General features: G+C 61.2%; 1 protein-coding gene across 1 annotated transcript in view; it reads right to left on the bottom strand.

The window, feature by feature from the left end:
• Positions 1–10853, bottom strand: part of LOC139242225 (uncharacterized) — a gene marked incomplete at its 5' end in the record, with an annotated part of 38521 nt that overhangs the window by 1141 nt on the left and 26527 nt on the right. Inside the window, 2 exons of the mRNA XM_070870285.1 lie at positions 1–39; positions 4566–4669. The exon at positions 1–39 is cut by the window's left edge and continues 1141 nt beyond it. Of these exons, the coding sequence (XP_070726386.1) occupies positions 4571–4669 (99 nt within the window). The remainder of the gene's footprint in view (positions 40–4565; positions 4670–10853) is intronic.

Raw genomic sequence — 10853 nt, 5'->3', positions numbered from 1 at the left:
GGGGTTCGAACAGTTGCTCTCGTCTCCTGCGAGGGTGGCCTGAGGGAGGAGAAAGACAGAGAAAAGGTAGAGTTACCACACGGCACCCACTCGGCTAGCCTCCCTTCCCCAGTCCCGCCTGGTTCCCTTGAGCCCAACCAGACCCACCCAATGGGCCTCGATCCCCCCACACGTCCTCTCTTGGGCCTACGGTTCAGGCTCGAGTCCTGCGCACCACCTAGGCCGGCGTATGCCCTCTTCCCAGGCCTGCCCCGGCTGTGAACACCCACAGGGCCTCCGGACCGCCATCGCTTCAACCCTCCCCCTGTCCGGTTGGCCCCGAAATCCTGCTGCCGCACCCTGCCAACTCACCCCCTTCCCCTCCGCTCCTACCTCCAGCGTGTTCATCCCAGACTCTCCAACCCAGGAGAGGCCAAGCTCTCTGCGGCCATCTGAGAGACACGGAATCACCCCTATCGCCCCACTCGTATCGAGCTGAAACATAACCAACAGTGGCTCGGTGTGTCCCACTCTCGCCTCAGGCTCAGAGGGTCGTGGGTTCGAGACCCCACTCCAGAGACTCGTGCCCCGTGACCCAATACGGACACTTCCCGCCCGGAGCCAGTACTGAGGGAGCGCCGCACTGTCACAGGGGCAGAACTGAGGGAGTGCCGCGCGGTGCTGTCGGAGGGGTGGTACTGAGGGAGTGCTGCACTGTCGGAGGGGCAGTACTGAGGGAGAGTCGCACTGTCGGAGGGGCAGTACTGAGGGAGCGCCGCACGGTCGGAGGGGCGGTACTGAGGGAGCGCCGCACGGTCGGAGGGGCAGTACTGAGGGAGCGCCGCACTGTCGGAGGGGCGGTACTGAGGGAGTGCCGCACGGTCGGAGGGGTAGTACTGAGGGAGCACCGCACTGTCGGAGGGGCAGTACTGAGGGAGCGCTGCACTGTCGGAGGGGTGGTACTGAGGGAGCGCCGCACTGTCGGAGGGGTAGTACTGAGGGAGCACCGCACTGTCGGAGGGGCAGTACTGAGGGAGCGCCGCACTGTCGGAGGGGCGGTACTGAGGGAGCGCCGCACTGTCGGAGGGGTGGTACTGAGGGAGCGCCGCACTGTCGGAGGGGTAGTACTGAGGGAGCGCCGCACTGTCGGAGGGGCGGTACTGAGGGAGACCCGCACTGTCGGAGGGGCGGTACTGAGGGAGCGCCGCACTGTCGGAGGCGCAGTACTGAGGGAGACCCGCACTGTCGGAGGGGCAGTACTGAGGGAGATCCGCACTGTCGGAGGGGCAGTACTGAGGGAGCCCCGCACTGTCGGAGGGGCAGTACTGAGGGAGATCCGCACTGTTGAAAGGTGCCATCTTTTGAATGAGACATTAAACCGAGGCCCCGTCTGCCCTCTCGGGTGGATGTAATAGATCCCACGGCCACTATTTGGAAGAAGAGCGGGGGGAGTTCTCCCCGGTGTCCTTGGGCCAATATTTATCCCTCAACTAGAACCACTAAAACAGATTATTACAGTGCGTGCAGGCCACAGAAACGGAATTAGGGATGCTCAGGAGGGTAGAATTTGAGGAGCGCAGACATTTCTGGGAGGGGGGGGGGCGGTTATGAGGCTGAAGGGGGTTGCAGAGATAGGGAGGGGTGTAGGGGCTGGGGAGGAGATTACAGAGATAGGGAGGGGTGTAGGGGCTGGAGGGGGTTACAGAGATAGGGACGGGTGTATGGGCTGGAGGAGGTTACAGAGATAGGGAGGAGTGTGGGGGCTGGAGGAGGTTACAGGGATAGGGACGGGTGTATGGGCTGGAGGAGGTTACAGAGATAGGGAGGAGTGTGGGGGCTGGAGGAGGTTACAGGGATAGGGAGGGGTGTATGGGCTGGAGGAGGTTACAGAGATAGGGAGGGGTGTGGGGGCTGGAGGAGGTTACTGAGATAGGGAGGGGTGTAGGGGCTGGAGGAGGTTACTGAGATAGGGAGGGGTGTAGGGGCTGGAGGAGGTTACAGAGATAGGGAGGGGTGTAGGGGCTGGAGGAGGTTACAGAGATAGGGAGGGGTGTAGGGGCTGGAGGAGGTTACAGAGATAGGGAGGGGTGTAGGGGCTGGAGGGGGTTACAGAGATAGGGAGGGGTGTGGGGGCTGGAGGAGGTTACAGAGATAGGGAGGGGTGTGGGGGCTGGAGGAGGTTACAGAGATAGGGAGGGGTGTGGGGGCTGGAGGAGGTTACAGAGATAGGAAGGGGTGTAGGGGCTGGAGGAGGTTACAGAGATTGGGGCGGGTGTAGGGGCTGGAGGAGGTTACAGGGATAGGGACGGGTGTGGGGGCTGGAGGAGGTTACTGAGATAGGGAGGGGTGTAGGGGCTGGAGGAGGTTACAGAGATAGGGAGGGGTGTAGGGGCTGGAGGAGGTTACAGAGATTGGGGCGGGTGTAGGGGCTGGAGGGGGTTACAGGGATAGGGACGGGTGTATGGGCTGGAGGAGGTTACAGAGATAGGGAGGAGTGTGGGGGCTGGAGGAGGTTACAGGGATAGGGACGGGTGTGGGGGCTGGAGGAGGTTACTGAGATAGGGAGGGGTGTAGGGGCTGGAGGAGGTTACAGAGATAGGGAGGGGTGTAGGGGCTGGAGGAGGTTACAGAGATTGGGGCGGGTGTAGGGGCTGGAGGGGGTTACAGGGATAGGGAGGGGTGTAGGGGCTGGAGGAAGTTACAGAGATAGGGAGGGGAGTAGGGGCTGGAGGGGGTTACAGAGATAGGGAGGGGTGTTGGGGCTGGAGGAGGTTACAGAGATAGGGAGGGGTGTGGGGGCTGGAGGAGGTTACAGAGATAGGGAGGGGTGTAGGGGCTGGAGGAGGTTACAGAGATTGGGGCGGGTGTAGGGGCTGGAGGAGGTTACAGGGATAGGGAGGGGTGTGGGGGCTGGAGGAGGTTACAGAGATAGGGAGGGGTGTGGGGGCTGGAGGAGGTTACAGGGATAGGGAGGGGTGTAGGGGCTGGAGGAGGTTACAGGGATAGGGAGGGGGCGGAGGAGGGATTTGAAAACAAGGATGAGATGTTTGAAATCGAGGCGTTGCTTTACCGGGAGCCAACGTGGGTCCGTGCCGCGGTTTATGCTCCAGACCAGGCCACTCCCTCCACCACCATCTCGTTGCATTCCTTCCTCCCTCATGTGTTTATCCAGCTCCCCCTTAAACGCTTCGCCTCAACCCCTCCCTGTGGCAGCGAGTGCCGCAATCGCAGCGCACTCTCTGCTCACGCCTGGCCTCGCGATCTGCGGGAGCTTGCTGTGCGTGAATTCAGCTGCCGCGTTTCCCACGATGCAACAGTGGACGCACGTCAATGACTAAAAAGGGTTTCAGTGGAGCAGCTTTGCGGCACGCGGGGAGGGGGGCGCGCGCAGGCGTTACGTAAACGCGCGAGAGTTCTCTTTCAAACCACCGGAACGGGAACCTCGACAGAGGGCCTACGCGGACAGCGAACCGGAAGCGGGAATGATGGCAGGGGGAGGGGTGGCCACAACGCGCTCGGGAATCGCCTCCTCCTCTGGGACCGGCCACTCGAGCACGGGGCCCGTCCGTCCCGCTCTCCCTCTCCGCCAGTGGGCCTAGGCCCCAAAAAAACGCCTGAGCTGGATTTGGCAACGGCCCGCCCTCCGCCACCCCTCCCCATCACCGTCCCCCGCACAGATCCAGCTACAAAATGCCTTGCATTCAGACCATATGTGACCTCCTGCTGCCTGTCTCTCTCACTCACTGATTGCAAGGGGCCAGCGAAAGGGGTTACGTTTTGATGGTGCGTGAGGGACTGTCCCACACAACTATCCCGTCACGGGAACCAAATCTAACCCCCCTGCTGTACCTGCCCTGGGAGTGTTTGATGGGACAGTGTAGAGGGAGCTTTACTCTGTATCTAACCCCGTGCTGTACCTGCCCTGGGAGTGTTTGATGGGACAGTGTAGAGGGAGCTTTACTCTGTATCTAACCCCGTGCTGTACCTGCCCTGGGAGTGTTTGATGGGACAGTGTAGAGGGAGCTTTACTCTGTATCTAACCCCCTGTACCTGCCCTGGGAGTGTTTGATGGGGCAGTGTAGAGGGAGCTTTACTCTGTATCTAACCCCCTGTACCTGCCCTGGGAGTGTTTGATGGGGCAGTGTAGAGGGAGCTTTACTCTGTATCTAACCCCCTGTACCTGCCCTGCGAGTGTTGGATGGGACAGTGTAGAGGGAGCTTTACTCTGTATCTAACCCCATGCTGTACCTGCCCTGGGAGTGTTTGATGGGGACAGTGTAGAGGGAGCTTTACTCTGTATCTAACCCCCTGTACCTGCTCTGGGAGTGTTTGATGGGACAGTGTAGAGGGAGCTTTACTCTGTATCTAACCCCCTGGACCTGCCCCGGGAGTGTTTGACGGGACAGTGTAGAGGGAGCTTTACTCTGTATCTAACCCCCTGTACCTGCCCTGGGAGTGTTTGATGGGGACAGTGTAGAGGGAGCTTTACTCTGTATCTAACCCTCTGTACCTGCCCTGGGAGTGTTTGACGGGACAGTGTGGAGGTACGTGCAGTGTTGGGAATGTTGAAATGGAAGTGCAATCACCTGGTTCACGGCGTCACGTAATCCTCTGACAAGAACCAATAGTAGAAAACTCCCAACACAAAGACCAATGCCAGCGTTGCGAACTTGGTTTGATAGCTTCGATGCTGCAAGAGACAATAAATCTAGTTCACCCTTTCGCTCTCTCGTGCCCTGAAGGTGCTCATTCTCTCAAAATCTTCCCACCCAGGGCAGTACTGAGGGAGTGCCGCACTGTCGGAGGGGCAGTACTGAGGGAGTGCCGCACTGTCAGAGGGGCGGTACTGAGGGAGCGCCGCACTGTCGGAGGGGCAGTACTGAGGGAGTGCCGCACTGTCAGAGGGGCAGTACTGAGGGAGTGTCGCACTGTCAGAGGGGCAGTACTGAGGGAGTGTCGCACTGTCAGAGGGGCAGTACTGAGTGAGTGCCGCACTGTCAGAGGGGCAGTACTGAGGGAGTGTCGCACTGTCAGAGGGGCAGTACTGAGGGAGTGCCGCACTGTCAGAGGGGCAGTACTGAGGGAGCGCCGCACTGTCGGAGGGGCAGTACTGAGGGAGCGCTGCAATGTCGGAGGGGCGGTACTGAGGGAGCGCCGCACTGTCGGAGGGGCGGTACTGAGGGAGCACCGCACTGTCGGAGGGGCGGTACTGAGGGAGCGCCGCACTGTCGGAGGGGCGGTACTGAGGGAGCCCCGCACTGTCGGAGGGGCGGTACTGAAGGAGCGCCGCACTGTCGGAGGGGCGGTACTGAAGGAGCGCCGCACTGTCGGAGGGGCGGTACTGAGGGAGCCCCGCACTGTCGGAGGGACAGTACTGAGGGAGCGCCGCACTGTCGGAGGGGCGGTACTGAGGGAGCGCCGCACTGTCGGAGGGGCGGTACTGAGGGAGCGCCGCACTGTCGGAGGTGCCGTCTTTCAGATGAGACATTAAACCGAGGCCCCGTCTGCCCTCTCGGGAGGATGTAAAAGATCCCGGGGCCACTGTTGGAAGAAGAGCAGGGGGAGTTCTCCCCGGTGTCCTGGGACCCAATATTTATCCCTCGACCAACATCACTAAAAAAGAGACGATCGAGGTCATTATCACATCGCTGTGTGTGGGAGCTTACTGTGCACAAATTGGCGTTTCCCACAATGCAACAGCGAGCACACTCCAAAAGTACTTCATTGGCTGTGAGGCGCTTTGGGACGCCCGGTGGTCGTGGCAGGCGCTATATAAATTCACGTCATTCATTTATTCCCTGGCCCACCGTTCCTGGACTCCCCGGGCAGCCTGACCATCAGTGACATCGAGCGTACAGCCTCGGAACAGGCCCACCCAACAACAACAATAATCTGAATTCATGTAGCGCCTTTAACGTGGTGAAACGTCCCAAGGTGCTTCACAGCGGTGATATAAGACAAAACAGATAAATTTAACACCGAATCGCAGAAGGAGAAATTAGGGACAGGTGACCAAAAGCTGGGTCAGAGGTCGGTTTTAAGGATCGTCTTAAAGGAGGAGAGAGAGGCGGAGAGGTTTAGGGAGGGAGTTCCCGAGCTTGGGGCCCCAGGCGGCTGAAGGCACGGCCACCGATGGTAAAACAGTAAGAAAGACTTACGTTTATATAGCGCCGTTCACGGTCACCGGACACCTCAAAGCGCCTCACAGCCAATGACGTACTTTTGGAGTGTGGTCATTGTTGCATTGTGGGAAACGCGGCAGCCAATTTGAGCACAGCAAGCTCCCACGCTAGGGAGGGGCGCAGGGGCTGGAGGTTACAGAGATAGGAAGGGGTTTGGGCAGGAGGTTACAGAGATAGGGAGGGGTGTAGGGGCTGGAGGAGGTGACAGAGATAGGGAGGGGTGTAGGGGCTGGAGGAGGTTACAGAGATAGGGAGGGGTTTGGGCTGGAGGTTACAGAGATAGGGAGGGGTGTAGGGGCTGGAGGAGGTTACAGAGATAGGGAGAGGTTTGAGCTGGAGGTTACAGAGATAGGGAGGGATGTAGGGGCTGGAGGAGGTTACAGCAATAGGGAGGGATGTAGGTGCTGGAGGAGGTTACAGCAATAGGGAGGGGTGTAGGGGCTGGAGGAGGTTACAGAGATAGGGAGGGGTGTAGGGGCTGGAGGAGGTTACAGCAATAGGGAGGGGTGTAGGGGCTGGAGGTTACAGATAGAGGGAGGGGTGTCGGGGCTGGAGTGGGTTACAGAGATAGGGAGGGGTGTAGGGGCTGGAGGAGGTTACAGAGATAGGGAGGGGTGTAGGGGCTGGAGGAGGTTACAGAGATAGGGAGGGGTGTAGGGGCTGGAGGGGGTTACAGAGATAGGGAGGGGTGTAGGGGCTGGAGGGGGTTACAGAGATAGGGAGGGGTGTAGGGGCTGGAGGAGGTTACAGAGATAGGGAGGGGTGTAGGGGCTGGAGGGGGTTACAGAGATAGGGAGGGGTGTAGGGGCTGGAGGAGGTTACAGAGACAGGGCGGGGTGTAGGGGCTGGAGGAGATTACAGAGATAGGGAGGGGTGTAGGGGCTGGAAGAGGTTACAGAGATAGGGAGGGAGGTGAGGAGGGCCATGGAGGGATTGGAACATGTCGAATCCCCAACCGCTTTCCCAGGCTCCATCGGCCGGCCTGTGCTGACCCGGTGTGAGCCCCACCGCCCCTACACACACAGAGCAGGAAAGGCCCAGGCTCCATCCCCGGCCTGTGCTGAGGAGGCTGCGTCAGACTGCGGGAAGGTCGAAAGCAAACGCAAGGCCTCTCTCGGCCCTCCCAGCCTGCCGTTGCTAGGATACGGCAGGGAAGGCCTTGAGCAAACTAGGCCCGAGCGGGTGGGACGATCCTCAGGCCCTGAGGGATTGAGGCCTAGCTCGGCCCTCCCAGCCTGCCGTTGCTAGGATAGGGCAGTGAAGGCCTTTAGCAAATTAGGCCCGAGCGGGTGGAACGATCCTCAGGCCCTGAGGGATTGAGGCCTAGCTTGGCCCTCCCAGCCTGCTGTTGCTCGGATACAGCAGGAAAGGCCTTTAGCAAACTAGGCCCGAGCGGGTGGGACGATCCTCAGGCCCTGAGGGATTGAGGCCTAGCTCAGCCCTCCCAGCCTGCTGTTGCTCGGATACAGCAGGAAAGGCCTTTAGCAAACTAGGCCCGAGCGGGTGGGACAATCCTCAGCACCAGAGATAGTGAGGCCCTGAGAGATTGAGGGGCCTGCAAGGCTTAGATTCGGCCTCCTGGAAGCAGTTCTTTGTAACCCTGGGGCCTCCCTCGCTCCGGGGCGCTTGTTCGCTTTGCCGTGCCTTCACTGACGGGAACAACAGAGCTGCTTTGTGGTGAGTCACGCCCGCATCTTCCTCAAGGCCCTGTTTTTCTGAGCTGGGTCCAACCACGCCCACTTCCAGTTCTCCATCCCTGTTTCCTGACCTACTTTCCTGCAAGGTCCAGGGCTTTCGTGTTTCCACAAACTCCCCTTCCCCGCCCCACACCTCTCGGGAATGCCGAAACTCAGCCGCGACACAGTCAACAGGCCCTCCCACCACTCTGGGCAGCTTTCCCACCCGATTCTCACTTCGGGTCCCGCACTGAACACGTCCATTAAATGCTTGTTACTTCCCCCAGGCTATATCTGCTCTGTGTGTCGCTCAGTAACCGAATGGGACAGTGTAGAGGGAGCTTTACTCTGTATCGAACCCCCTGTACCTGCCCTGGGAGTGTTTGATGCGGAGCACCGCACTGTCGGAGGGTCGGTACTGAGGGAGCACCGCACTGTCGGAGGGTCGGTACTGAGGGAGCGCCGCACTGTCGGAGGGGCAGTACTGAGGGAGCGCTGCACTGTCGGAGGGGCAGTACTGAGGGAGCGCCGCACTGTCAGAGGGGCAGTACTGAGGGAGCGCCGCACTGTCGGAGGGGCAGTACTGAGGGAGTGCCGCACTGTCGGAGGGGCAGTACTGAGGGAGCGCCGCACTGTCAGAGGGGCAGTACTGAGGGAGCCCCGCACTGTCGGAGGGGCGGTACTGAGGGAACACCGCACTGTCGGAGGGGCAGTACTGAGGGAACACCGCACTGTCGGAGGGGCAGTACTGAGGGAGCCCCGCACTGTCGGAGGGGCGGTACTGAGGGAGCGCCGCACTGTCGGAGGGGCAGTACTGAGGGAACACCGCACTGTCAGAGGGGCAGTACTGAGGGAGCGCCGCACTGTCGGAGGGGCAGTACTGAGGGAGCGCCGCACTGTCGGAGGGGCAGTACTGAGGGAGCCCCGCACTGTCAGAGGGGCGGTACTGAGGGAGCCCCGCACTGTCAGAGGGGCGGTACTGAGGGAGCCCCGCACTGTCGGAGGGGCAGTACTGAGGGAGCCCCGCACTGTCAGAGGGGCGGTACTGAGGGAGCCCCGCACTGTCGGAGGGGCGGTACTGAGGGAGCCCCGCACTGTCGGAGGGGCAGTACTGAGGGAGCCCCGCACTGTCGGAGGGGCAGTACTGAGGGAGCCCCGCACTGTCGGAGGGGCAGTACTGAGGGAGCCCCGCACTGTCGGAGGGGCAGTACTGAGGGAGCCCCGCACTATTGGAACAAGAGTAGGCCGTTCAGCATGTCGAGCTGTACCAGAAATGCCCGATGTTTGGAGGTGTAGAGGGGTGTGCGGGGGAGAGCGTGGACGGGGAGGGGGGAGTCACTAAATCTGTCGCCCCACCACCGATTGAGAATGGTGTGGAGAGGGAGTTGGGTGTTTCTCAAGTCTGTTCCTACAGCCCTTTTAAGGACTGGTGAGAATCAAGCTTCATTGGCTTAATAAATCAGGGTGACAGAGAGAGCGAGCGAGAGAGAGAGAGACACAGAGAGAGAGAGAGAGAGGGACAGAGCGAGAGAGAGAGAGAGGGACAGAGAGAGAGAGGGACAGAGAGAGAGAGCGCGAGAGAGAGAGAGAGAGGGACAGAGAGAGAGAGAGAGAGGGACAGAGAGAGGGACAGAGAGAGAGAGAGAGAGAGAGAGCGAGGGACAGAGAGAGAGGGACAGAGAGAGAGAGAGAGAGGGACAGAGAGAGAGAGCGAGAGAGAGAGAGAGAGGGACAGAGAGAGAGAGACAGAGATAGACAAAGAGAGAGAGAAACAGAGAGTCAGAGAGACAGAGAGAGAGAGGGGGAGAGAGAGAGAGGTAGACACGGAGACACAGAGACAGCGAGAGAGAGACAGAGAGACAGAGAGAGAGAGAGAGACAGAGAGAGAGCGAGAGAGAGAGCGAGAAGGACAGAGAGAGAGGGACAGAGGGACTGAGAGAGAGGGACAGAGAGAGAGAGAGAGAGACAGGGAGAGAGAGAGAGAGAGAGAGAGAGCGACAGAGAGAGAGAGAGAGATAGAGACAGAGAGGGAGAGAGAGAGAGGTAGACACGGAGACACAGAGACGGAGAGGGAGAGACAGAGAAAGAGAAAGAGAGAGAGAGAGAGAGGGCGGTGTCCTGTTCCTGGATGCCCCATTGTAATTCCCCGATGAGAGCAGGGCCTGGTGCCAGGAATGTACAAGGTATAACAAGGCCGGGCCCTCCCCCTCAGCACTCGGCGTGTCCTGGGGAGAGGCAGCAGCTCTCCGAGCGGCTCACGGCCTATTTAGGAAATAGTCGTTGGGCTGGCGAGGGTGCGGTGTGAATGGACACTCCGAGGCCGAGCCTGGGGAGGGGCAGCTCTCGTAGGGGCCGTCATCGGAGGGGCAAGAGATCTCCCTCCCCCATCGCCCCCTCCCCCACCCCATCGCCCCCCCATCGCCCCCTCCCCCCATCGCCACCTCCCCCTATAGCCCCCTCCCTATCGCCACCTGCCCCCATCGCCCCTTCCCGCCATCGGCACCTTCCCCCATCGCCCCCTCCCCCCATCGACCCCTGCCCCCATCGCCCCCTCCCCCATCGCCACCTCCCCCATCGCCCCCTCCCCCCATCGACCCCTGCCCCCATCGCCCCCTCCCCCATCGACCCCCTGCCCCCATCGCCCCCTCCCCCATCGCCCCCTCCCCCCATCGGCCCCTGCCCCCATCGCCCCCTCCCCCCATCGGCCCCTCCCCCATCGCCCGCTCCCCCCATCACCACCTCCCCCATCGCCCCCTCCCCCCATCGCCCCCTTCCCCCATCGGCCCCTCCCCCCATCGCCCGCTCCCCCCATCGCCCCCTCCCCCCATCGCCCCCTCCCTCCATCGGCCCCTCCCCCCATCGCCCCCTCCCTCCATCGGCCCCTCCCCCCATCGCCTCCTCCCCCATCGCCACCTCCCCCCATCGGCCCCTCCCCCCATCGGCCCCTCCCCCCATCGCCCGCTCCCCCCATCGCCCCTCCCCCCATCGCCCCTCCTCCCCCATCCCCCTCCCTCCA

Source organism: Pristiophorus japonicus, unplaced genomic scaffold (genome assembly GCF_044704955.1).
Source record: "Pristiophorus japonicus isolate sPriJap1 unplaced genomic scaffold, sPriJap1.hap1 HAP1_SCAFFOLD_1262, whole genome shotgun sequence".
NCBI lineage: Eukaryota > Metazoa > Chordata > Chondrichthyes > Pristiophoridae > Pristiophorus > Pristiophorus japonicus.
Note: the sequence above shows the minus strand (reverse complement) of the source record. Positions and strands in the feature narration are given on the sequence as shown.